The 27,805-nt window shown below is 36.6% G+C and overlaps 1 protein-coding gene and 2 long non-coding RNA genes across 6 annotated transcripts; 1 reads left to right on the top strand and 2 right to left on the bottom strand.

The window, feature by feature from the left end:
* The first annotated feature begins 18,858 nt into the window (after positions 1 to 18,858).
* Positions 18,859 to 19,514, top strand: LOC140812250 (uncharacterized). Its single transcript, XR_012113632.1, has 2 exons — positions 18,859 to 19,257; positions 19,349 to 19,514. It is a non-coding gene; the product is annotated as an uncharacterized lncRNA (long non-coding RNA).
* On the bottom strand, positions 19,278 to 22,384 carry LOC140812247 (probable disease resistance protein At1g58390). 2 transcript variants are annotated; one of them, XM_073170474.1, is made up of 2 exons: positions 21,232 to 22,384; positions 19,278 to 21,013 (listed from the first exon to the last, which is right to left on the bottom strand). In XM_073170474.1, exons 1-2 carry the CDS (start codon positions 22,235 to 22,237, stop codon positions 19,344 to 19,346), a joined length of 2,676 nt encoding a protein of 891 aa, XP_073026575.1. In that variant the 5' UTR covers positions 22,238 to 22,384; the 3' UTR covers positions 19,278 to 19,343. The 2 variants fall into 2 exon arrangements, with proteins under 2 accessions (XP_073026575.1, XP_073026574.1); XM_073170473.1 differs by having other exon boundaries at positions 19,278 to 21,034; positions 21,232 to 22,379.
* Positions 22,385 to 25,560: 3,176 nt separating this feature from the next.
* LOC140812826 (uncharacterized) lies at positions 25,561 to 26,907 on the bottom strand. Of its 3 annotated transcripts, none has more exons than XR_012113761.1 (4): positions 26,658 to 26,907; positions 26,271 to 26,574; positions 26,089 to 26,193; positions 25,561 to 25,822 (listed from the first exon to the last, which is right to left on the bottom strand). It is a non-coding gene; the product is annotated as an uncharacterized lncRNA (long non-coding RNA). The 3 variants fall into 3 exon arrangements; XR_012113760.1 differs by having other exon boundaries at positions 26,089 to 26,161; positions 26,381 to 26,574; XR_012113759.1 differs by lacking the exon at positions 26,271 to 26,574 and having other exon boundaries at positions 26,089 to 26,161.
* Positions 26,908 to 27,805: the final 898 nt, after the last annotated feature.

Genomic DNA, 27,805 nt, shown 5'->3' with positions numbered 1-27,805 from the left:
CTGACGTAGCTGTGGGGAATGGAGAGATATCAGATTAGAATATTTTAGTGAACCTTTTTTTTTGTTTATTTCCGTTGTTGCCATTTTTTTTTTCCATTCCAATAAATTCCCATTCAGTTGTTTATGTTTAATTGAGAAATCAATAAACGTTGTTAGTTCGATTACTTGTTGGCGTCAATTTACTTTCGCACAAATTATTCAATACATTCTATCAAATTGTGCAACAAATATCTTAGAAACTTGTACACTTGTAGGAAATGGCCGGAAGACCTCCACGAGCCAATCGCAACCCACGGTACGCCAACAACCACAATGACAATAATGAGAATCCGAATCCTGACGGAAATCCACCTCCACCGCCATCACCTCCCAGAGTGGGCCTGAGCCAAGCAGATTTAATAGCTATAGCCACCATAGTGGCAACAACCATCCAGGGTTTGGGAAACCCCAATGGTAATCAGCAGCCACAACAACCACGGGCACAGAATGGGATCAAGTATCATTATGAATCCCTTCGTAAGAACCGTTGCCCAGTGTTCAAGGGAGACGCCGACCCTGAGAGTAGCCAGAGTTGGTTGAAAAGCGTGGAAACCCAACTGCGACTGCTAGAAATACCTGAGGCACTTAAAGTAGAGGTGATAGTGCCATTCCTGGAGGATAAGGCAAGCAAGTGGTGGGAAACAGTCTCACCTACCCTGACAGCCGCCGGAGCAATCACTTGGCGACAATTCAGAGATGTCTTTCTCAAACAATATTTCCCAGCAGAAGTCAGACTACAGAAATTGAGCGAGTTTGAGAACTTCTCGCAAACTCCAGACATGTCAGTGGTAGATTACACCTCCCGATTCAATGACCTTGGAACTTATGCCCCGACAATCATGGCAGATGGAGTTCTGAAAATGCACAGATACAAAAAGGGATTGAGCAGCCGCATTCAGTCATCCTTAGCAGTTTATCAACCTACAAGCTTTGCTGATTTAATGGGAGCAGCAATAAGAGCTGAGACAGACATCAAGCGTCGTGAAGACGAGAACAAGAATAAGCGGCACCTTACTGGACAATCATCTCAAGGGAAACAATCATTCAAGAGACCCAATCAGTCCAATGGGTCGTTCAAAGGCGCTTCGTCCCACCCAACCTACCAAGAACTAAAGACGTGCCCCAAATGTAATAATCGTCATTCTGGAGAATGCCACCGACAGACGGGAGCATGTTTCAATTGTGGGAAATTAGGGCATCGAATTGCTAATTGCCCCGAGCCATTGAAAAGAGGTACCAAGCCTAATGCTGATGCTAACCCCAACAAGCCAAGGGAGAATAAGCCCAACGCTCGTGTGTTTGCAATAACCCAAGAAGAAGCAGATGAGGCAAACGATGTCGTGGCAGGTACTATTTTTGTCAATGAAATGCCAGCTTATGTGTTGTTTGACAGTGGTGCTACTCATTCATTCATATCTAAAAGGTTCACTAAGAAACTAGGGCTTACACCTGAAATACTAGTCGAACCATTTAGAGTAGCAACTCCTACTAGTAAGACAATCGAAACACATAGAGTGCACCGACAGTGTAAAATCTGTATCCATGAGCACCTATTCCAAGCAGAATTGATACAACTGAACATGGTGGAGTTCGACATCATCTTAGGAATGGATTGGTTAGCAAGAAACAATGCGATGGTAGATTGCAAGGGAAAGAGTGTTAGGCTCCGAACCCCGAGCCAAAAAGAAGTCGTGTATCATGGCAAATCCAAGGAACGGAAGTCACTTCTTTCCGCATCCCAAGCATGGAAAGCCATGAAATCTGGAGAAAATATCTATCTAGCAATGGTTAATGTAGTGAAGGAGGAGATTGAACTTAAACCAGAGGACATCCCTATCGTGCGAGATTTCCAAGACGTCTTTCCAGAGGAACTACCAGGGACAATCCCGGATCGTGAAATTGAGTTCGAAATCAACTTAGTGCCGGAAGCGGCACCCATCTCCAAGGCACCGTACAGAATGGCACCAGTTGAACTTAAGGAGCTAAAGGAGCAACTTCAAGAATTGCTGGACAAAAAGCAGATTCGACCAAGTGCGTCTCCATGGGGAGCTCCAGTACTTTTTGTCAAGAAGAAAGATGGGAGCATGAGGCTGTGCATTGACTATAGAGAATTGAATAAGATCACTATCAAGAACAAATACCCTCTTCCGAGAATAGATGACTTGTTTGATCAGCTTAAGGGAGCCACAGTGTTTTCCAAATTGGATTTGAGAACGGGCTACCACCAATTGAAGGTCAGGGCTGGAGACATCCCAAAGACGGCCTTTCGGACAAGGTATGGACACTACGAATTCACAGTGATGCCCTTTGGTCTGACAAACGCACCAGCAGCCTTTATGGACCTAATGAACAGAGTATTCAAGCCGTTCCTGGATCGGTTTATAGTGGTATTCATTGATGACATCCTTGTCTATTCTCCTAGCAAAGAAGATCACGAAGAGCATCTCCGCCTCACTCTACAAACTTTAAGGGAGAAAGAACTCTACGCCAAGTTCAAGAAATGCGAATTCTGGCTGAACAGTGTGTCCTTTTTAGGGCATGTGATATCGGAAGCAGGAGTATCAGTAGATCCAAAGAAAGTGGAGTCAATTCTAGATTGGCCGAAACCGAGAAACGCCACAGACATTAGAAGCTTTCTCGGACTGGCAGGCTATTACAGGAAATTCGTCGAAGGATTCTCTTCCATAGCCGTGCCATTAACAAGACTTACTCAAAAGAATTCTAAATTCATTTGGGATGACAACTGCGAGAAAAGTTTTCAGACATTGAAAGAAAAGCTCGCGTCTACACCAGTGTTAGTCTTGCCCACCGAAGATAAGGATTTCACCATCTACAGTGACGCATCAAAGGAAGGGTTGGGATGTGTACTCATGCAAGAAGGAAGAGTGATTGCCTATGCATCAAGGCAGTTGAAGCCGCATGAACGAAATTATCCCACTCACGACCTCGAACTGGCAGCAGTCGTCTTTGCTTTGAAGATATGGAGACATTATCTCTATGGCTCCAAGTGCGAAATCTTCACAGACCACCAGAGCCTCAAATACTTGTTCACCCAAAAGGAATTAAATATGAGGCAAAGACGATGGATTGAGCTGTTGAAGGATTACGACTTGACTATAAGCTACCATCCAGGTAAGGCAAACAAAGTAGCTGATGCTTTGAGTCGGAGGAATATGAGTAAGGTTACCTTAGCTGCAATCTCCGCTCAACCATGTCTGCGAGAAATCGTCAAGTTGAACCAGGATCGAGACCCAGTTATAGTAAAACTTAAGGAACAAGCTAAGGAAGCAAAGTCTCAAGACACTCAGATCGACGACAAAGGAGTCCTTTGGATGAAAGGACGATTGTGCGTACCAGACATAGATAACCTTCGACAAGAAGTAATGTCAGAAGCACATAAGTCGAAATTTTCAGTCCATCCTGGCAGTACCAAGATGTACAGAGACCTAAAGAAGAATTTCTGGTGGAGTGGAATGAAAAAGGATGTTGCGATATTTGTTTCCAAATGTCTTGTGTGCCAACAGGTCAAAGCAGAGCACCAAAGACCTGGAGGACTTCTTCAACCTCTAGAAATTCCAGAATGGAAATGGGAACATATCTCCATGGACTTTGTAGTTGGATTACCAAAGTCTAGACAAGGCCATGATGGCATCTGGGTAATCGTAGATAGACTCACAAAATCTGCGCATTTCTTACCAGTCCGCATGAACTATAATTTGGACAAGCTAGCCACATTGTACATGAATAACATCGTACGATTACATGGGGTTCCAGCCAGCATCTTGTCAGACAGAGACCCGAGGTTTGTATCTCGTTTTTGGAAAAGTTTTCAACAAGCCATGGGAACTAAGGTCACCCTCAGTACGGCCTACCACCCTCAGACCGATGGTCAAACAGAGAGGACAATTCAAACTTTAGAAGACATGCTGAGAGCATGTGCCCTAGACTTTAGCGGTAATTGGAGTGAACATTTGCCTCTTATTGAGTTTGCTTACAATAACAGTTTTCACAGCAGCATCGGAATGGCGCCGTATGAAGCTCTGTATGGGCGAAAATGCCGGTCACCACTATATTGGGATGAAGTAGGAGAAAAGGCCATCACTGGACCCGAGTTGATCCAAGGAACAGTGGACAAAATCGCTATAATCAAGGAGAGACTTAAAGTGGCACAAGATCGACAGAAAAGTTGGGCTGATTTGAAAAGAAGACCAGTGGAATTCATAGCGGGAGATAAAGCATACTTGAAGGTATCACCAATGAAAGGTGTGGTTCGATTCAACAAACCCGGAAAACTGAACCCTAGATATGTTGGACCTTTTGAAATTCTGGGGAAAGTGGGAACACTTGCATACAGACTGGCACTCCCACCAAATATGTCTAGAATCCATAATGTCTTCCACGTTTCGCAACTAAGAAGATATGTTTCAGATCCAAGCCACATTCTTGAAGCTGAACCACTCTTAATCGAGGGAGACTTGAATGAAGAACTTAAGTATAAAGAAGTCCCGATCCGAATCGTGGATACAATGGACCAAGTACTAAGAAGACGAACGATTCCATATGTCAAAGTACAATGGTCTAATCATACCGAAAGAGAGGCCACTTGGGAACTCGAAGAGAAAATGAGAGACCAATACCCCTATCTTTTCGAAGGACAAGTTAATCCAAGTTTCGAGGACGAAACTTAAAATAAGGAGGGGAGAATGTGAAGACCGTGCATTATGGAAGGCACCAGTCTTGGGGGAAATCCTCACAACCCAAAAATCACTCTCCTATTGAAATTAAAGAAGCCAACAATCACTCCATTTGCAGCATGAGTCTCGGACGTGAACTTGAACCAAGAAAAGGGCCACATTCAGCTTGGAAGAGGAAACCGTAATCACCTATAGGTGAACCGAAGGGATACTACATACTGTAAGCTTCATCCCCGTACCTGCAGAATTCGAAAGTTCAGTTGCTGGAAAACAGATTTCTTGGCCCAACCTCCTACCCAAATTCGAGGCATTTTAGTAACATTTCGAAGTCCAGTTGCTATCGTTGTTAACAACCCAACCTTAGCCAAGTTCCTGTTGTTTCTTCGAGAGCAGTTGCTGCTCAAAATTGGTCCAGGAATAGCCGAGGAGCTTGATCAAACAAGCTATCCAAAAACCCGAGAATCCCGCAACGGTTCGAAGCAAGGTTGATGCCTTTTTTTCCAGACCACTATCTGTCCATTTCCGAAGGTGACAGTAGCCGAATTCAGCCAAGATCGAGGCATTGCAGCAGCTAATTCGAAGCTTTGCCGTAGCGTTTTGAAGTCTAGATTCCACCACTTCAGAAACTCTCCACAAGTTGCTGTCTTGGACCAGTAGCCATTTGAAGCTTCAAATCCTCCCCACAAACTCAATTCTCGATTCTCTTATTTGAAACGTAAGTGGGTTTTCTCCTTTGTTTTATTTTGCCTCTGATTTTATTGAATAAAATTGCTCAATCATATTTATTTAAGTGGCCTTGATATTTATACTCTTAAATAAATATGGTCCACTTATTTGATTATTTTGTTGTGGACTTCTTTTGTTTATTATATAAAAATTTCACAAATATAGTTATTTTAAGTGACTATTAGTATTTATACTCTTTTAATAAATATGACTTATTATTTAATTGTTTTTAAGGTAAACTTTTGAATATGTATATTTTTATATAAAATATTTGGGCACACTAAATCCTTTTATTTTTGTGAGAATGATATATGTAGGAAATAATTTAAATACGACTTTAAAAATTCGATCGGCATAACCTATTCATTTCCATTCGGTATAAAACCCCTTGAATTATTCGTTGTTCGATATCAGTTATAATATTCGAAAGCATGTTGAATTATTTGAAATGCACTGTAATGATTTGATTTAGAAATGGTAAAGGAAATTCCGAACTTCGATATGTTTTGTTTAGGCCCTGATGCGGTGGGTTACAATAACCGTTCCTTTGGCCTCGCCCCTTAGAGGAGTAACATATAGGGGACTGATCAGTAAAACCATAGAAAATGAGATGATTTTCAGTGCTATATTCGTAGTTTGTTATTATTTGATTCAACATGCTTAATATTGAAATTTCGATAAATTATTCGTATGTATATCCTCGATATTTGTTATGCTCGATCGGCCCCCATTTACTGAGTATTTCCCCAAAATACTCACCCCTTACATTCCCACCCAGATAAGAACGAGGAACAAATCGAGGGTGAAGAGCAAGATCACTTTTGGGGATGGTAATGAAGAAAACTCCATTTGAGACCAGTCGAATTTATTCCGTCTTTAATTTTATCATCATGTATTCCGCTTCTGCATTTTATTTCTATCGCATTGTAAAGACGATTATTGGTTATGAAAAAGACTGGTTATTTTGATTTACTACGAGGCTTGTTGTTTTGCAATTATGTGATTGTGAGACAACGCCGGTGTCGACTAACCCCGGTCTCGGGGCGTGACAAGCGACAACAGAAATGTTATTAAACTCTTATTGTAATGAAGCAATAGAGATAAAATCTTGGTAAACAATTTAATTTTTTTATTCACTAGATGACACCAACGTTTATTGAAGTCATTATTACATACAAATACATAAATAAATTTACATGTTTAAAAATCAAGTGAAAAAAATTTCAAGACCGAAATTGAAAACGAGTTAAGTTATTAAAAATTGATTGAAACTAAGAAATTAAATTTATTTACAAAGATGGTGTTAAACATGAACATCAACATGTTGGAAAGCAAAAACAACAGAGAGAAAATGAACTATATGTGGATAGACAAGAAAATCGAATATTCAACTAATCACTATTGAGCAATTAATAAAACGCAAAAAAACATCTGAAAAGATAGAATTCAATTGTTTCATTACAATTTATGCAAATATCACATGTATAACTAAGTATTAGCATAATCAAAATCACACAAAAATAATAAAACTAATATCAATATTAGCAAAATTTTATGTACTTCGTTATAACTTCAAATATAAAATTACAAATGAAATTAAATATGTCTTAAAAAAATACAATTGCATTGTATTCTCTTTGAAGCAACGATATCAAAAATGGAAAACATAACAAAATCGTGGTACGAGGCATGCAACAACTGTATTATGGGTATAATCAAAACAACTAATGGAGACAGTTGTCCAAAATTTTTGGACATCAAAGTCAATATAATTCCAAGGCTAGTATAACAAATAATTTGATATAGAGTCGAATTAAAAAAATCTAAAAAATAATAATATTATATATTTTGTAGATAACGTTTGATATTATCAGTCCAAGAAAATGAGTATGTTGCAAGAGTAATATTGTTTGAAGATACTGCTTTAATGTTAATTGGAGTATGAATTAAGGATTTCATCCAATTCAATTTATTAAATTAAAAATATTAATTTTATTATTATAAATCATGAGATTTCATTTCATAAAATAATTAAATAAAATAATAAAGTGAATTTAGTTACAGAAAAACATTCAAAATATTACTTACAAGAAGATGTACAAGCACAAAAATACAAATTTTTATTTTGATTAATCAAATATAGTGAAGATCAAAAGGATGACCAATCAATTATAATACATGCACGGCAGAAAACAAAAAGCGTGGTAGAAGAAAAAGATAATCAAACAAAATGAAGAAAACTACCGTCAAATAACAAAAACTAAAAATGAAGACACATAACAACCAATCGAAATATCAAACTAGAACAAAAAAAAACACAAAAATCAAAATATCGAAGTGATAGAGATACATGATTCAAAGTTATGATCAAAATTAAACAAGAAAAATTTTAAACAAATACATTGAGAAACAAAATATATATCGTATCTAAGTTAATATTTATTAAATGCAGAAATGTAACAATTTACTATAGTTTTGCAATATAAATTCATTTCTCGTAGTTTCATTTCTCACATGCAACGCACATGTTTACTACTAGTTAATAAAAAAACTTGAATGCTATTTGGGGTCTTGGTGAAAGAGCAATGGTATGAATTATTGGATTCTGCCTCCTGTTCTGATTTGATTATATACTTGTATTTCCTGTTGCACCTAAAATTCTTCTTTTGGTTTCAACTCTCATCTTCAGCTCGGAGCAGTGAGAGGATGCCCTCTTTTTTTTTGGATGCGGGTGCCGTAAAGCATAGACAGGGAAAGTTCATTGATTTTGATGATCAAATGTTGAAAAGAAAGTCGCATGCGCTCTCTTTTCTTATTTCTTTCGTGTTACTTCTTGGGGCTTAATGTTTATATCCATATACTATTTTTAAGTGATAGTTTAATCAAATTGTTTACATTGTGCTTGGAACAAATTATTTCATAAGTCGCATGAATCCATTGTTATCATCCAATTCAGCAAACATGGTTACCTTCTTTGTCTAGCAACATTCTTATGTTACAAAGATTGCTAATATCCCGCGATATCTAAGTTTTATTCATGCAAGACATTGAAGTAACGAGTTACTTCGCACATACAGGCATGTATCCTTTGATTTAGCGACAGAGTCGACACAAATTGCCTCAACGATGTAAGGACCAGGATCACTTTAAAAAAATGTATCAAGGTGTCATAATGTAAGATATTTTTCTTTTGTTCGCGCCTGACGGTTAGGAAACTACTCCAATCTCTATGGCTATTGTTCCCTCAAATTGATGGAACGTGTCGAGTCGAACAAAAAAACTTCCTGGAATCAATGTCTAGAAATCAATGTTCTAAAAAACGTAAAAGCATGCAACTTAAACATCCAAACACCCATCGTTTTTGGTTCAACCAGTTATAAGTCGAAAAACATATACCATTTTTTTCTTTTTTTTTGACGATAAACTTGTTGTTGCTACCATGCAAATACATTTTGGTTCTCATGATAGTTGTTTAAGATAAACTATAAGGCATAGTTTGGTACACATGATAGGATAAATATGTGATATATAATATAAGGATAAGTTAAGGATAAATAAGATGTAAGATATCATATTTAATGTTTGGTATGATTTTAATAAGAGTGATTAAATTTATATATTAGATTGTAATGACAAAACTAACCTTATCATAATAAACTTTATAATTTCAAAGTTGTTGCTTGACTTCATATTTTTTATTTGTTCATGTGTCGATAGTGCTTGCATGATTTATTTATTTTTACTTAATTTTATATATTATATAATATGATAATTGAGGCTTTGATTTTGTGAGTCAAGTCAAGTATCAACTTTTAAGGTTAATTGGGTGATACTAATAATTTTATTGAGATTTATAAAAATCAATTTATATAATTATCATTTTATATAATATATAAAAATAAATAAAATATTTATTTGATTTTAATTTCTACCTAATAGCATAGATTTATAAAAATCATTTATAAATTGAGGGTAATTAAGTCATTTGTAGTGTATTTTATCCTCAAATTAAAACTATCACACCTAATAGAAGGGATATTTTATCCTTCAAAAAAATTATTTATCAAGAGCTCATGATATTATCATGAGCTTTTTAAAAATGTACCAAACATAGGATAAGGATGATTATTTATCAATCACTCCCTTATTCTATGTACCAAACTATGCCTTAAATGGATTATTTGAAATTTAAAGAATTCAAAAATACTCAAACAAGCAAAATAAATTTGGAGCAGGGATTGAATTACTTCAATCCAAATCCATGCGAAGCACATTAGTAGATTGAAGTATTTGAAATAAAATGATTTTAAAGTTGTGCTTTAAATGCAATCTGTTTGGATTTTTTTATTAGATAGATTTCATTTTCTTTTCATATCAATTTATTGAGTCGTATCTAGCATATAACACATTTCAAGTTCTCTCGAAATTAAATCATTTGAAAAGTATTTCTTGAATTTTTATTTTAAACATAAATCATTATATCCAAATTCAATCAATTATGTCACGCCCCGAAACTCGAGATTGACACCGGCGTCGCTCATCAATCACAAAATCGAAAAAACGACTAGCCTCGTAGCACAGTATAGACCGAAACCAGTTTATTTCATAAATTCGAAAAAACAACCATTGTCTTTACAACTGAATAAATTTAACAAATTGCGGAAGCGTTTACAATTAAAATAAACCTACTAAAATTCTTAAATCTTTGCGGCATAATTCTCGATATTTAAATAATTTCACCATCCCCAAAATTGATCCGACTCTTCTTGCTCAACTTGTTCCTCTGATTTCTCTTCGGATTTATCTGGGAAGGTTGTAAGGGGTGAGTATTTTGGGAATACTCAGCAAGTGGGGGCCGTTCGAGTACCATATAACAACATGCATAAAATTTCGAAATCACATGACTTACATAACATCATTCATATCACATGCATAACATTTTCCAGACACTGAGATTCATCTACTTTCAATGGTTTACTGATATCAGTCTCTAATTTTTACTCCTCTAAGGGGACGAGGCCGTATAGCGGTTATCTCCCCCACCGCGTCAGGGTACGTATGGTTGGGATTCCCACCCATATCGAGTTGAATTCTCACAGTGTCAAAACATTTACATCATGCCAAAAAGATCGTAACCAGAAGGGTGTAGAAGAAGAATTGTACTCGCCCGAATTTTTATAAAACCGAAAATATATGCATCGAAATTCAATAATTTAAAACAAGCTCACTTACCTTAAATTTCTTGAAGAAAAACGTGAAAACTCCGGTGGCTGGACTGCGGCAGCGCTTCGCTGTGCTCGAAAATCCTAAGGAACTAGGGGGGAATTCTCGAAAATTTGGGGAAAAAGAGGTGTGATTTTCGAGACACTGAGCCCTCTTATTTATAGGAGTTGGCTGTTATCCTGATCGTGTACCAAATCGCGTTTGAATCTGAATCAAATCTCCATCTAAAATCGTGATCAAATCTACATTTATTCTTTATCCTAAATTTCGAAATGTATGTATATATCCCAAGGATAATTTTCGAAATTATGCTTTGCCAGTCTGCAAAATTTCGACTTTTGTGTCTAATTCCCAATATTCGGTAAATTTTTGACTTCCTAAAATAATAAAAAATTATATTTCTTAAATCCCACAAATTTGCTTACTTAAATCCGAAATTTAGTGGTATTTTTCCACAAATAATATTTGGATTAGTTTTCCTAAAATCCTGGTAGTTGAACTTTTAAATATTTCCCAAGACTGCATTTATCGCGTAAACTCTCCCTACTATTTTCGAAAATCCTTAACAAATCTTTCAATATTATTTTCGAAAATTACATGATAAAATCCTCAAGATTTTTAGTTCCAAGATTGGATTATCTTCTATCTTAAATCTTTATCCAGGTATGTCAAATCTTAGATATATATCCGGTACGATCCTGCATATCTCAAATTCCGAAAAATACACGATATTATTTCCAATTCTTGAGTTAATAAAAATATTGTACACGGTAGAATTATCCAATCTAAAAATTACAACTACTATCACGATTAAATCGAGATTTTGGATTTTACATCCCTCCCTCCTTATGGGAAGTTTCGTCCTCGAAACTTGGGTTGGCTTGGTCTAGGAAGAGGTACGGGTATTGGTTCCTCATCCTTTCTTCTAACTCCCACGTGGCTTCTCTTTCAGTGTGGTTAGACCATTGCACCTTGATGTAGGGAATGATTCGTCGTCTCAGTACCTGGTCCTTGGTGTCCACGATTCTAATGGGAACCTCTTCGTACTTCAGCTCTTCTCCCAAGTTACTTTCGACTATGAGCGGTTCTACTTCCAACACGTGGCTTGGATCTGAGATGTTTTTCCGTAACTGGGATACGTGGAAAACATTATGAATTCTAGACATGTTTGGCGGCAGCACCAATCGTATGCTAGTGTGCCTACTCTTTCCAAAATTTCAAAGGGTCCCACATAGCGAGGGTTCAGCTTCCCACTTTACTGAATCGGACAACTCCTTTCATAGGCGAGACTTTTACGTAGGCCTTATCGCCAACATTGAATTCCACTGGCCTTCTTTTCAGATCTGCCCAACTCTTCTGTCGGTCTTGAGCTGCCTTGAGTTTCTCTCGGACCACTGTAACCTTGTCTACTGTTATCTGTACGAGATCGGGTCCTACTACTGTCTTTTCTCCCACTTCATCCCAATATAAGGGTGACCGACATTTTCTTCCATACAGAGCTTCATATGGAGCCATCCCAATACTGCTGTGATAGCTGTTATTATAAGCAAACTCGATCAATGGTAGATGATTGCTCCAATTGCTACTGAATTCTAGGGTTTGAATTGTTCTCTCGGTGTGGCCATCGGTTTGAGGGTGATAGGCCGTGCTAAGAGTAACTTTCGTTCCCATGGCCCCTTGGAAGCTTTTCCAAAACCGTGAGACAAACCTTGGGTCTCTGTCAGACAGGATGCTCACTGGTACTCCGTGCAGTCGTACAATATTGTCCATATACAGTGTAGCTAACTTGTCCAGATTGTAGTTCATACAGACGGGTAGGAAGTGTGCAGATTTTGTAAGTCTATCTACAATTACCCATATTCCGTCTTGTCCTTGCCTTGACTTTGGTAATCCCACCACAAATTCCATGGAGATGTGCTCCCATTTTCACTCGGGTATCTCCAAAGGTTGCAATAATCCTCCAGGTTGCTGGTGCTCTGCTTTGACCTGTTGACACACTTGGCATTTTGAGACAAATCCTGCCACATCTCTTTTCATTCCATTCCACCAAAAATTACCCTTAAGGTCTCTGTACATTTTTGTACTTCCTGGATGGACTGAAAATTTGGACTTGTGTGCTTCTGATAATATCTCTTGGCGGAGGTTATCGCTGTCTGGTACCCACAGTCATCCTTTCATCCAAACGACTCCCTTGTCATCAATTTGCAAATCTTGAGACTTCCCGCTTTCAACTTGTTCCTTAAGTTTCTTTAGCTCGGGGTCTCGGTTCTGATTTAACTTGACGGTCTCTTGCAGACATGGCCAAGCGGAGAGTGAAGCTAGGGTGATCTTGCCTCCATTTTTCCGACTCAGAGCATCGGCCACTTTGTTCGCTTTACATGGATGGTAACTTATAGTTAAGTCGTAATCCTTCAGTAGTTCGATCCATCGCCTTTGCATCATGTTTAGTTCTTTTTGCGTGAACAAGTACTTGAGGCTTTGGTGATCCGTGAAAATTTCACACTTGGCGCCATCGAGGTAGTGTCTCCAAATTTTTAAGGCGAAGACAATTGCTGCTAACTCAAGATCATGCGTAGGGTAGTTCTTTTCGTGCGGCTTTAACTGCCTTGACGCATAGGCGATCACTCTTCCCTCTTGCATGAGTACGCATCCCAGGCCTTCTTTAGATGCGTCACTGTAGATGGTGAATTCCTTATCTTCAGTAGGTAAGATTAGCACTGGCGTGGATGCAAGTTTTTCCTTCAATGTCTGAAAACTTTTCTCGCAACCTTCGTCCAGATGAACTTGGAATTCTTCTGAGTGAGTTTAGTCAGTGGTATAGCTATGGAAGAAAAACCTTCAACGAACTTCCTGTAATAACCTGCCAGTCCAAGAAAGCTCCTGATGTCTGTGGCGTTCTTAGGTTTTGGCCACTCTATAATTGCCTCAACTTTCTTGGGATCCACTGATACTCCTGCTTCTGAGATCACATGTCCTAAGAAGGATACACTCTTAAGCCAGAACTCACATTTCTTAAACTTAGCATATAGCTCTTTCTCCCTCAGTGTCTGTAGTGCGAGACGGAGGTGCTCTTCATGTTCTTCCTCGTTGGGAGAATAAATGAGGATGTCACCAATAAATACCACTACGAATCGGTCCAGAAATGGTTTGAACACTCTGTTCATTAGGTCCATAAAGGCTGCAGGCGTATTGGTCAACCCAAAAGGCATCACTGTGAACTCATAATGCCCATATCTTGTCCGAAAAGCTGTTTTGGAGATATCTTCATCCTTGACCTTCAGTTGGTGGTATCCAGTCCTCAGATCCAATTTAGAAAAGATGGCGGCTCCTTTAAGCTGATCAAAAAGATCGTCTATCCGAGGTAGAGGGTACCTGTTCTTGATTGTGATCTTGTTTAATTCTCTGTAGTCGATGCACAATCTCATACTACCGTCCTTCTTCTTTACGAAGAGTACTGGAGCTCCCCAGGAGGACACACTCGGTCGAATTTGCTTTTTATCTAGCAATTCTTGGAGTTGTTCTTTTAATTCCTTGAGTTCGGCTGGTGCCATCCTGTAAGGTGCTTTAGAGATTGGTGCTGCACCAGGGACCAGATTAATTTCGAACTCAACTTCGCGGTTCGGGACTATCCCTGGGAGTTCTTCTAGAAAAACATTCGGAAATTCTCGCATTATTAGGGTATCTTCCAGCTTGAGCTCAATTTCTTCCTGCACTTCGTTCACCATTGCTAGGTAAACTTCTTTGTCTGATTTAATGGCTTTCCAAGTCTGGGAAGCAGAAAGAATGTATTTCCATCTCTTGGCATTGCCATAATACCTTATTTCTTCTTGGTTCGCGTTTCGGAGTTTGAAATTTTTACTCCGGCTATCTGCTATTGCACTGCTCTTAGATAACCAATCCATTCATATGATGACGTCGAAATCTTACCAAAGTACTTGGAATCAAGTCGTCACGGAATATATGCGAATAGATGATGATTTTATTTTATCTTAAAATTATCACGATTATTATCTCAAAACTAAAAACTCATACAAAATCTTGGAACTTAACTCAATATCAATCTATACTCTACTGATTTAAATCCCAAAGATTATAACTCAGTCGTCATAAAATAAAATCTTATTCAACCTTGTACGAATAAAATTAATCCTCAATTAATTCTTGGTCTAAATCTTACTTGCACTAAACCTTACTTTCCTCGAGACCATTAGCTTAGAGAGCTCTAACACAACTATTTCTACTGAATGTCTTTCTCCTTTAATTATTCTTAGTACCGTAACAAAATTCAAAGCTTATTATACTGTCTTTTTCCTCAATATCAAACAATATCTCGTAAATTATTTTACATAAGGTCGTAATCTACTTGTTATCCCAATGTAGTATAAATTAATAAACCTTAATATATTGTCTCCCAATTCATTTAAACAAGATAACCCAAAATCATGCATATTTAAAGTTAACGCTTAGCATTCTTAAGACCTCAAATTAACGTTTACACATTAACTATTGCCCAAAACTCAACTTCCATCTTGGAATATCCAAAACTTATTATAACTCTTATATCAGATTTTCGCATACTAGTTTTTTTTTCTTCCCATAAATAATTTATTGTCCCAAATCAAATATTTCACCTTACGTCAGAAACATAAATCAAATTATCTCCGATAAGCACAATCCCAACAATATAGGTCAATACTAATAGTTTCCTTAATAAAATTCCATAAAAATCCGATAAGCACTGCGTTGAACGAGATTTTTCGAGATATTTTCCAAAAATAGAAAGTTTAGGGATTAACATATGGATTGAAAGATTACGTCGAGAGGGTTCCAGAACAGTTGACAGAACCGAATTCGGAGTTTCCTACGAAAAAAATCGAAGAACACATGCTGGCGGGTTGACTCGTTGACTCGGCCGAGTTGACTCGCCGGAGTATGGTCGGAGTAAAGGCGTGTGTCGGCGACTGGGTAAGGGTCACAGAACCGGTGACGGCATGACCAGAATCGGTCGGAAAGTAACCTAATTTCGCCGGAACGATCGCGCAACTCGCTAACTAACTCGAATTTGAGCGTTTCCGCTCGGTTGATCCGATCCTAAAATTGATTGATGCTAAAAGTTACCCATGGCTTGCGTATTGTTAGGATAAAATTAATTTAAAATCGGAGTAGTATTGATAGGGTAATTGGACGAAAATGTTTTCGGCGTTTTAGGGTTTATATGCCCAAGTCTTAGATCTGAAATTACGGCTTCACCTGAACACTAAATCTGAAATTGGTTAGGGGCTTTTGTTAGTTATGTCGAGGCGATTTTAGAACAGGTCGCCGATCGAAGAAAAACTACCGGACACGGCCGGAATCGACGAAAAAGTTCTGCGGCGCACGTAAGGTGCTGTTTGGCCGAAATACGAAAATTTCCGAAATTTTTTTTTTTTGAAACTCGATTTTTCGCACTCGGATTATGAACTTGGCGGCTCTGATACCACTTAAATGTCACGCCCCGAAACTCGGGATTGACACCGGCGTCGCTCATCAATCACAAAATCGAAAAAACGACTAGCCTCGTAGCACAGTATAAACCGAAACCAGTTTATTTCATAAATTCGAAAAAACAACCATTGTCTTTACAACTGAATAAATTTAATAAATTGCGGAAGCGTTTACAATTAAAATAAACCTACTAAAATTCTTAAATCTTTGCAGCATAATTCTCGATATTTAAATAATTTCACCATCCCCAAAATTGATCCGAATCTTCTTACTCAACTTGTTCCTCTGATTTCTCTTCGGATTTATCTGAGAAGGTTGTAAGGGGTGAGTATTTTGGGAATACTCAGCAAGTGGGGGCCGTTCGAGTACCATATAACAACATGCATAAAATTTCGAAATCACATGACTTACATAACATCATTCATATCACATGCATAACATTTTCCAGACACTGAGATTCATCTACTTTCAATGGTTTACTGATATCAGTCCATAATTTTTACTCCTCTAAGGGGACGAGGCCGTATAGCGGTTATCTCCCCCACCGCGTCAGGGTACGTATGGTTGGGATTCCCACCCATATCGAGTTGAATTCTCACAGTGTCAAAACATTTACATCATGCCAAAAAGATCGTAACCAGAAGAGTGTAGAAGAAGAATTGTACTCGCCCGAATTTTTATAAAACCGAAAATATATGCATCGAAATTCAATAATTTAAAACAAGCCCACTTACCTTAAATTTCTTGAAGAAAAACGTGAAAACTCCGGTGGCTGGACTGCGGCAGCGCTTCGCTGTGCTCGAAAATCCTAAGGAACTAGGGGGGGAATTCTCGAAAATTTGGGGAAAAAGAGGTGTGATTTTCGAGACACTGAGCCCTCTTATTTATAGGAGTTGGCTACTATCCTGATCGTGTACCAAATCGCGTTTGAATCTGAATCAAATCTCCATCTAAAATCGTGATCAAATCTACATTTATTCTTTATCCTAAATTTCGAAATGTATGTATATATCCCAAGGATAATTTTCGAAATTATGCCTTGCCCAGTCTGCAAAATTTCGATTTTTGTGTCTAATTCCCAATATTCGGTAGATTTTTTACTTCCTAAAATAATAAAAAATTATATTTCTTAAAAATCACAAATTTGCTTACTTAAATCCGAAATTTAGTGGTATTTTTCCACAAATAATATTTGGATTAGTTTTCCTAAAATCCTGGTAGTTGAACTTTTAAATATTTCCCAAGACTGCATTTATCTCGTAAACTCTCCCTACTATTTTCGAAAATCCTTAACAAATCTTTCAATATTATTTTCGAAAATTACATGATAAAATCCTCAAGATTTTTAGTTCCAAGATTGGATTATCTTCTACCTAAAAACTTTATCCAGGTATGTCAAATCTTAGATATATATCCGGTACGATCTTGCATATCTCAAATTCCGAAAAATACACGATTTTATTTCCAATTCTTGAGTTAATAAAAATATTGTACACGGTAGAATTATCCAATCTAAAAATTACAACTACTATCACGATAAAATCGAGATCTTGGATTTTACAAATTATGTGTAAGTTATATCAAGCATTCGAATTAACAATTAATCCTCTAAAATGTAGTCATTTAAAATTGTAGAATTTTTTGTATTCACCTCCCTATACTGCTAAAATTATTTGAAATAACTTATAAACTCTTATATCTTATGAGTTATTTTAGGAGTTAAAAAGATATGATGTCTTATTTTAAAAATAATTTTTTAAAATATTTTGATATTGGAATTATAAATATTATTATTAATATTAATAATTATTATTACTATATTAGTTTTTGAAATTAATATGCATGACATATTATACGATGATTAAATTGTTAAAGATAATTTGGTCCGTTAAGTCCAAGATGAATTTCTACACTGTTGCACAATTTTTTCGGCAATCACATTATTTGTTGCTTCCTCCATTAATTCCAAGATGAATTTCTATTTGGCTAACTTAACTTGCTTATTCATCTTTTAAGATTTTTAATTTGAAGATTTTTTTGTTAATTTGAATATTCATCATTTAAAATTTTTATTGATATAAATAAGTAGAAAATAAAATATACATGTGATTCAAAATCCTAGTAGTATTATGTTTTAAAATTTGTACAGAAATGATCATTTAATTTGAAAAGAAAGTAATGTTCTGACTTATGTTAGAGATCTTGAACTACAACAAGTATGTTTGTTTGACCTTTAAGGCTGCGTTTGGTTCGGGTGATTAGCCGGGATAGATTATTTTATCCCGGCTAATCACCCGTTTGGTTGGATTTTTAGGAAATACGAGGGCCCGTGATAAAATTGAAAAGCCCGCACTGTAGCTACTATTTGTTGGACAAATAATACTGACAATTTAGGTGTGATAAATTATCCCACTCTTAATACCTCCTATTTTTCCATTTTTACCCTTCTCCTAAATTCAAACTCAAGTTAGCGACGGTTTGTAAAAATCTGTCCCAAATAGCGACGGTTTTCTCAAAAACCGTCGCTAATAGCCACGGTTTTATCAAAAACCGTCGCTAATAGCGACGGTTTTTCAGAAATTGTCGCCAATCTAAACAAGATCGGCGACGGTAAATCCGTCGCAAGACCATTTCCGGCAGACCATTTCCGGCAAATCCGTCGCTATTCCGTCGCTAATAGCGACGTTTCAGGCCCTCTCACCCGCCGACCTTTTCCGGCAGACCATTTCCGCCCGACCGCCGGCCACCACCGCCACTGTCGCCGTCGCGAAGGGGAAGGGCAAATTCGTCTTTTCATCAAAAAATTCAAAATAATCCTACACTTAAAAATCTTACCAAACATAATATTATTTTACACCATATATTACAATCCTATCACAATCATTTTCTTTATCATTTACGTACCAATCATTAGTTTACTCTATCCTTCAACCAAACGTAGCCTAAGATATCAAATAAATAAAAAAAACATATATTAATTTTCAATATTTGACGGATAAAGTGTAGAATGGGTACAACAAAGATATTACTTATTATGTCAAGGTCAATATATAGTGCCCTTTTGTTTGGAAGCACACAAATCCAAAATGTTGTGTATATACAAGATAAAACATGATTAAATTATGAAATGTTGTCAAGAAATGACCTTCTGGAATCATCTCCAGTTATGAAATATTTTCAAGGAATTCCTGAGCCAAAATCAAGGAATGGTATATGACCGATTTTGGGATAATCTTCTCCTCCAATTCTCAATCGCTCCATGAAATTAGAGGGCATGCCATATATGGTCAGGTTTGTGATGGAAGCCATGGAAATCATTCCTTCTGGAATCATCTCCAGTTTTGGACACTTACAGATCCAGAGATCCGAAAGATTTGGCATTGCCTCTTCTTCCACTCTCCATCCCACTAAATTACTCAATCCCTCAAGTATGAGATTCTTGAGCTGAGGAAATCCTTTACTCCCACAAACCATTTCTGTGCCAACAAATGCGTCATTGCTTAAACAAAGAAATTGTAGCGTGGGAAGATGTTGTAGTGTTTCCGTCGGATCTTCCACAATTTCATTACCAGAAAGCACCAAATAAACAAGATTGTGGAGTAACTGAGGGTCCCAAGTCGGGAATCTCCTCAATTTCCCATGAATTGATAAATAATTGAGTGGGCAATACATTAACGAATCAATGACAAGTGAACCTTGTTCGGAACTCAAATCATCCCTCACATTAATTTCTAATCTTGCCTCCCGAAGCTGATCCTTGAGTTTACTGATGTGATCAACAACCACGGAAAGGCTTTCTAAATCATCAACAATCCCATCAAAACGTTGGAGGTTGGTTAATTTGAGGAGATGGTTGGTTTCAAAGAGCTTACTACTGAACCCAATCAACGTCTCCAATTCCGTTAAGCCATCGAGTCTCAGTCTCCCACCATCAATTTTCGTTGTTTTTCTTGGCTTCAGAAAGAGATGCCTCAATCGTCCCATCTTTTCAATCGAACTTGGTAATGTAATCTTTTTTGCCACTCGAAGATCCATTGATTGTAAACATGGTAGTTTGCACACAAATTCTGGCAACTCCACGACTACGCTATCTCTTATACTCAGATGCTTGAGCATCACTAGTTTTTTTACGGCACCAGGCAAATTATCATCCTCAAATATGCAGTTTTCCAATACCAAGACTTTAAGATATCTGAGCAATGCCTTGCTGAGTAGATTTTTCCAAATGTGAGTAATATCATGATAATCATATCTCGATTTGGATATCAATAGAAGAGATCGTAATTTGGCATTTTTAAACTGTGAATCGTCATCGTTCAAATTGATTGTCAATCTTCGAATTTTTCCTTGAGAATCCTCAAAAAACTTGTCTTCTTTTCCCTTTGACAAACATAGATCTCTCACCAAATCATGAAGACGGCATGATTTAAATCCCTCAATACTCATTTTCACCTGAACAATGCATTTGCTTGCTAGCTCATTTAAATAACGTTCAGCAACATCCCAAAGAGTTTCATTTCGCCCTTTATCGTCTGATGAAATCAATCCTTCTGCCATCCATATCAAATATACATCTTCCACATTTATATTCTTGTCCTCTGGAAAACATCCTAGATACAGGAAACATAATTTTAGGTAGTAAGGCAATACGTTATAACTCAAGCTTAGCACCTGTTCTACCCTTTTATCATTGGCATCAACACCTTTCCCGTGCTTCAGGTGCGAATCCATATTCTTGAGGACCTTATTCCAGTCCCCTGGATTTTGTTGTCCTCGCAAAATTCCACCAATAGCGGATATTGCTAGGGGTAGACACCCACATTTGCCTACCAATTCCCTTCCTATAGCTTCAAACTGTTTCGAGTTGGCTACAAAATATTGTCAAAAATTGAAGGGTGAGGCGTGTAAAGAAAAGGAAAAGTCTCGTGCTACAAAATATAGTCAAAATCTCAATCAACGTGATTCTCGACCAAACAAAGAAAAAATATATATAAGAGAGATCGATTTTGTTGGACTTGGATTTTGGTTATTATAAGTATCGATCAACCCACAGAATAAAACTAACCTTCAGATTGATGGATGGGAAGAGCTATCTTTTGAAGCAGATCCCAACTTTCATCCTCCGTCAATAAATCTAGTTTGTGGACAAATCCTGTCTCTGAAACCCTTTGGTTTCGAGTGGTGAGCAAAATTTTGGATTTCGATTCTTCAATCGGAAATGCTTTCTTTAAGATATTCCAATGATCAATTTCCCATATATCGTCAAGAACCACCAGACACTTTTTCTCTTTCTGTATATTGAATAGTTTTGTCACCATAGATTCGATTGTCTGTCCTTCATTGTTTTCTCCTGGAAGAAGTTGCCTCAATATTTCCTGCAAAATAGCTTTTGCTTGAAGTTTCTGCGTAATGCAAACCCAAGCACGAGCTTCAAAACCGAACTTGTGTTGGTAAATTTTCCTGGCAAGAGTGGTCTTCCCCAAACCACCCATCCCACATATAGAAATCACTCGAGATGACCTATCATCATTTTTCATGCGCAACACAAGACGATCTATATCATTCTTCATCCCAACGAAGTGCTCTTCAATCTCATGACCGTATGTTTGCCTCAGCAATCGTTGATCGTCAACGTATTCGAAACTTGACGACCCCTCCCCGATACTTATAGACCTCAGGTCTTTGGTGAGTTCAGCCATGCGAGACATAATACCAGCAGTCTCCTTCCCTATCTCGTGAAGAGCCAAACACTCACACAATATGCAAGTGAATCTTTTGAGCCTTTTTTTCAAGTTCTTGGCTCCTCTTTTTGATACAACTTCAACAGCATATTTTTCAAGAACATCCTCAGCCCTTGTTGCCAGATCCATAAGTTCTGAAACCCAACCACGCACGATGGCAGAGTCGTATATGTCCCGCCTCTTGTCGGCATCCTTCAAGAAACGGCGCATCGCTTGAAGCTCCCTTCCGACATCCTCAACCTGACCTTCGACACCTGATAAAAACTTCACTTCTTCGATCAATAGATCACGCAGCGTTTCCAAAGCCACTGTTGCAGCAGCATCAACCATCTTTTAATTAGTCAAGAGTTCTTGGAAGAAGTTAGTGTATTGTGTGGTTGCTGAGTAAACGGATTGATAGCCTTGATTCACACAGGATAAAGATAATAATAATTATACATGACCTGCTCACTGTTTGCGAATGATAATTTTAGCAAACATTAATTTAGTAAAAATCACGTGCTCTTTCACCTCGTAGTTGAAGTTTCTTTAGTTCAGCCAATCATATCGAGGCCAAACGACCAGCCCATGTGATCATTAATATTGATGGTCCCTAGTTCTTTGAGGCTGCGTTGGTTTCGGGGTGATTAGCGGGATAGATTATTGTTCCAGGCTATCACCCTGTTTGGTTGGATTTTATCAAATCACAGGACCGGATATAAGGAAGAAGTCCGCACGAGCGACAAGGTTGTTGGACAATAATACGGATAATTTAGTGGGATAACCTTCCCACTCTTAATACCTCCTAGTTTTCCATTTGTTTTACCCTCTCCTAAATTCAAACTCAACACCACTTACGCCACGACCGCCGCCGCCGACCACCGACGACACGCCTCCGCGGCCGACCACCGGCCACCGTTGCGAAGTTTGTTAAAAATCCGTCGCACTAGCGACAGGTTTTCATAACAGTCGCTACTACGACGGTTTTGCAAAAACTGGTCGGCGATTTAAACAAGATCGGCGACGGGGTTATAAAAAACCGTTGCTATAAAAATCCGTCGCAATAACGACGTTTACAATCAGTCGCTAATAGCGACAGTTTTTTCATAAACCGTCGCTGATAGCGACGGTTTGTAAGAAACTGTCGCCGATCTAAACAAGATCGGCGCCGGTTGCTCAAAAAAAGGGGAAGGGCAAATTGGTCTTTTCATCAAAAAATTCAAAATTATCCTACACTTAAAAATCGTACCAAACATAATATTATTTTACACCATATATTACAATCCTATCACAATCATTTTCTTTATCATTTACGTACTAATCATTAGTTTACTCTATCCTCCAACCAAACGTAGCCTGAATCTACAACCTGTCAAGCTAAATTTTTCCACATTTATTTTTATTTTTACTTTTTTCTTTGTATGTGGACTCATGTCTACACTTTGAAAACCTAAAATTATTAAATTCTTGATCATGTTTTGAAATATGCAGTCTAACAATATGTTTTGATAAAAATACCGCCAACATATTAAACCTCACAATCAAAATCAGAGCGAGGAATATTATGCGCATACATGTCGACAGTGTGTGTGTGTGTGTGTGAGAGACAGAGAGAGAGAGAGTTACCACCATTGGTTCCCGTGGATCAATAAATTCAACAGCTGCACCAGATTCATCAAATCGACAAAGTTTTACCATCTTTTAATTCGTCAAGAGTTCTTGGAAGAAGAATTTTTCACAGATAAATCGTCTAAAACCAAGTAAATATTCAAAATAGAACTGATCGAAAATTTTAGCAGAATTATACGACCACATCGGGTATTTATTTATTTCGACAAAATATTCATGTATTTAATATTTTAATTTTAATTATTACATAAAATAAAATATAAATCAGATCATTGATCGCATATTTTAAAAGTAAAATAAATAATTTAAGAAGATCAACGAACTATCGGGCGAACCTCACATAATTTTATTATTAATTGAAATTATTAATTAATATTTATTCAAATATAGCATAGATTCGTTTTTTTATGAACTACAACCTGTAAAGCATATTCAACTAAATGTTTACAAATCATACCTCCACTTTTATATATATATATATATATATATATATATATATATATATATATATATATATATATTTTGATGAGGACTCATTTCTCCACTATAAAAAGCTAAAAGTTATTAAATGCCTTTAAAAAAAATTAAATAACATTACATTTATTAAAACAACAAGTCACCCCGTAAAAGTTTTTCGTCAAATTATTTTATGATATTTGAAATCATTTATCAATTTTTAAGAAGATAAAATAATTTTTTTTCCATTACTTGTCTAATTTGAGTTTAGTTAATTAAGTTTTCAAAATGTAGTTTTAATACTTTAACTTTTAATTATTAATTATTTTAGTTCAATTATTGACATGACATCGGATAACTTAAAAAATTTTCATATCATGTCAATTTTTCGATGGCTTGTAAGAATTTTTATGTCACATCAGTATTTTTAGTGCAAATTCAATACTTCAGCAAATTATGATTTAAAGAAAAAAAATATTAAAATCAAACTTTAAAAACTTAAAATACAAAATAAAATAAATCAATTGAGCAAAAAAATTTATTTTCTCATTTAAGAATTAGTCATTACATACTTATACTTTTTATCCTTATTATTCTAAAATAATAACTATAGAACACAAAAATGCATTGTGGAAGAATCAAAATATCATACACCGTATATGGTATGAAATATGACATAATTTTTTAAAGAGAAATATCAAATTAAATTTGAGAATATATACCAAATCACATGCTCATCTCCTAATCATGTTTTGAAATATGTAGTCTAATAATAATATGCAGACGTTTTTCATCACATGTTCATATCGTCGTTTTCCTTTTAAAAAATATGATAATAATTTATTTAAAATATAGACCCTAATTCAAAATAGATTTATTCTTAAATGTCGAAACTTGACTTCTCAATACCAGTTAAAATGTAAAAGATACGATAATAGTTTGTTCATCTTTTAAGATTCATATTGGATTTATCGGGTCCTCGTCCATATGATCCTCGGAACGAGGATAGCTTGAAAGTTCGATTCTTTTGTAACTAATCAATTATGAATAATATCCACATTGTTCATAAATATTTATTTTTATTTAAAAAAATTACTTATAATTTACACTAAAAGAAAAACGCTAAAAGACAACTGATTTTGAGTGAAAAACTGATGTTGTAACCATTGTTGTTAAAAACTCGACCAACAACGGATAAAAACCGTTGTCTTATGTAACAAAGACAACGGCTTTGCAACGCGTAAAAAACATTGTCTTTTTACAAGTAAGAAATCATAACAAAACAGAAACAATTTAATTAACATCTTAATTGTTCATTAATTAACAGACAAGATAAGAGAGGACACAATCACACAACAAAGCTTGACATTAATTAACGGTTAGTGCATGGAGTTCGGAACAATCCTCAACCGGGTCATCACTTCCCGAGAAAAAAGCTCACCAACTCCGACACCAAACATACAGTGTATTGTAAGCTTATTTCATTTGCAGTTTCTCTCAACCAGGACATCACCCCTGGGAAAGAAATCCACATAGTGCATGGAATTAGGATCAATTTTCAACTGGGTCATCACTCCCGAGGAAAAAAGTTCACCAACTCCAACGCTATAATAAAAAACCTTCAATTACCACTGTGCATCACATCATGTCATTATACATCAATTTTCAAGCTGCAATATCTAGCGTGGTAATTTGTGTATTAGGATCAAGGTTTACAACAATTGAGATTTGTATTTTACAAAGATTAGAAAATCTATTACCCCATACCTCTTGCTTCAAAGAATATTGGGTATCAGCACTTGGTGTTTGTCCTTTCTTCCTGTCGGTACAGTCGTGGGAGCATCCCATATTCTGGTAGCGAAAAAAAGAAAACACATCTTAATCAAAGTCTACATATTATGGCTAACTGAATCCGAAGAAAATAATTTTAGAAAAGCAGCAAGTGATAGAAGAAAGAAAATAAATGGGACTACAAGCTGCAGGACAATCACGTGCAGCAGAACAATCAAGTGTAACATACAAAAATCATAAGGTTGATAAATTCCAGAGATCTGTTAACAGATGACAACTGCCGACTCAAATCACAACATCAAAAGTCTACCATAAAGTAACCATACCGATTTAGCCCCATGAACTGCTTCACTAGACTTATCCTGCATATCTTGCTCTGGTTCTTTGGAGTTCACGAAGCTGCAATTGCCATAGAAGTAAGAGAGCTTTAACTAAATTACAAAAATAACGCACAATTTAATATAGGATTCAAGGTTTAAAACAAATAACAAGCATCCCCACATTCTACTCTCTGCTCATTTCTTCATTAATTTTTCTAATTTAAACAATGAACACCGAGAAATAGCATAATGGCTCATAGTCAAATGAATAAAATCTTTGTAATGCAGAGAGTAATACTCTCGGACGGCAGATCAAATAATACAATGCCTCCAAAGTCCTCTAATACTCAAAGAAAACCATCAGCCTCGACATTCTCATAAAAACTGCCCAAAAATAGCGTCAAGACTGTATGAATTGGTTAGTCTGGTGATGGCTCGAGGCGGCGGAGTGACGCAGCCACCGGAAAAATCAAACTGTGGTTGAAAGCGCAGCTGAAGTTGGGAGAATACTTAGGTTCTTCACTAAACTCAACAACCAACGACGATAACTAGGAGAAAATAGAACCAAAACTCACCTAAATCGATCAAGAAATCGAGCAAGAAACAACCCCGAACGACAGCTTCAAGCAGCTGGAAACTTCAATCCAGAGCTTAAACAAGGTCGTGAAGTTGATGGCTAGATCAAACGGTGGTCGGCCAGTCTTCCTTGGCGGTGAGAAGAGGCGGCGGCGGCTTGGGCTTGAGACTTTGGAGGGGAAGAGGGCGACGTACAGGGCTAGGGATTGGGTTAGGTTTTCTTTCTTTTATTTTCCCTTTAGTTTATAGTTTATAAGTGTGTGTAATATGTATGTGTGTATATATGACCTCCAAAACTTAATATTATCTACAAATTTTTTATAAAAAAAAAATCAAAGACAACGGTTTTTGTAAAACCGTTTTCTTTCATCATATAAAACAATACTGAAAAGACAACGGTTTATAAAAACTGTTGTTGTAGTCTTAAATAAAAAGCAGCTCAAAGACAACGGTTTAAACAAACCGTTGTCTTCGACCCTTGACAAAAACACATATAGACAAAGGTTTACGAAAACTGTTGTTGTAGCCCAAAAAAACCCCCTCATAGACAACGATTTTTAAAAATCATTGTTGTGAAAACATCAAAGACAACGGTTTTTAAAAAACCGATGTATATGAGTGGGTTTTTTTAGGATACGACAACGATTTTTGTTGAAACCATTGTTAAAAGAAAAAACACAACAGTTTTAATAAAAACCATTGTCTTTTGAGTGTTGTTGACTTCATATTTTCTTGTGGTGTTAATTCATAACAATTTTCACATTGAACTCATAAATGCTTATATTTTTTAGATGTATCGAGATCATTAGGATATTTTCTTAGAGGTCAATCTCTGCTTTCCTACGGGTTTTCTAGATGTGAGCTCAATTTATTACATAGAAAAAACTTGCATGATCATTAGATTTAAAATATTTGAGCTGCAACGTTTAATATCAACAATAATTTTTCATAAAACAGCAAAAGAGTGATCCTACAATTGATATGTTATGATCGAAGATTAGAGTTTATATGAGGATTAAATAAACACTTTAATTTTTTTAAAGAACTCGAGCTTGCGTTAACAATTGTTAGTTGTCAATATTTGTTTCTTGATCACCTAGATGCAGCTAAAACACTTAAAATGGTTTTTCAAGTGCGAAAAGGTCTG

The sequence above is a fragment of the Primulina eburnea genome, chromosome 14 (genome assembly GCF_022965805.1).
Source record: "Primulina eburnea isolate SZY01 chromosome 14, ASM2296580v1, whole genome shotgun sequence".
Taxonomy (NCBI): Eukaryota; Viridiplantae; Streptophyta; class Magnoliopsida; order Lamiales; family Gesneriaceae; genus Primulina; species Primulina eburnea.
The sequence above is the reverse complement of the archived record's forward strand: the minus strand, read 5'-3'. Positions and strand labels throughout refer to the sequence as shown.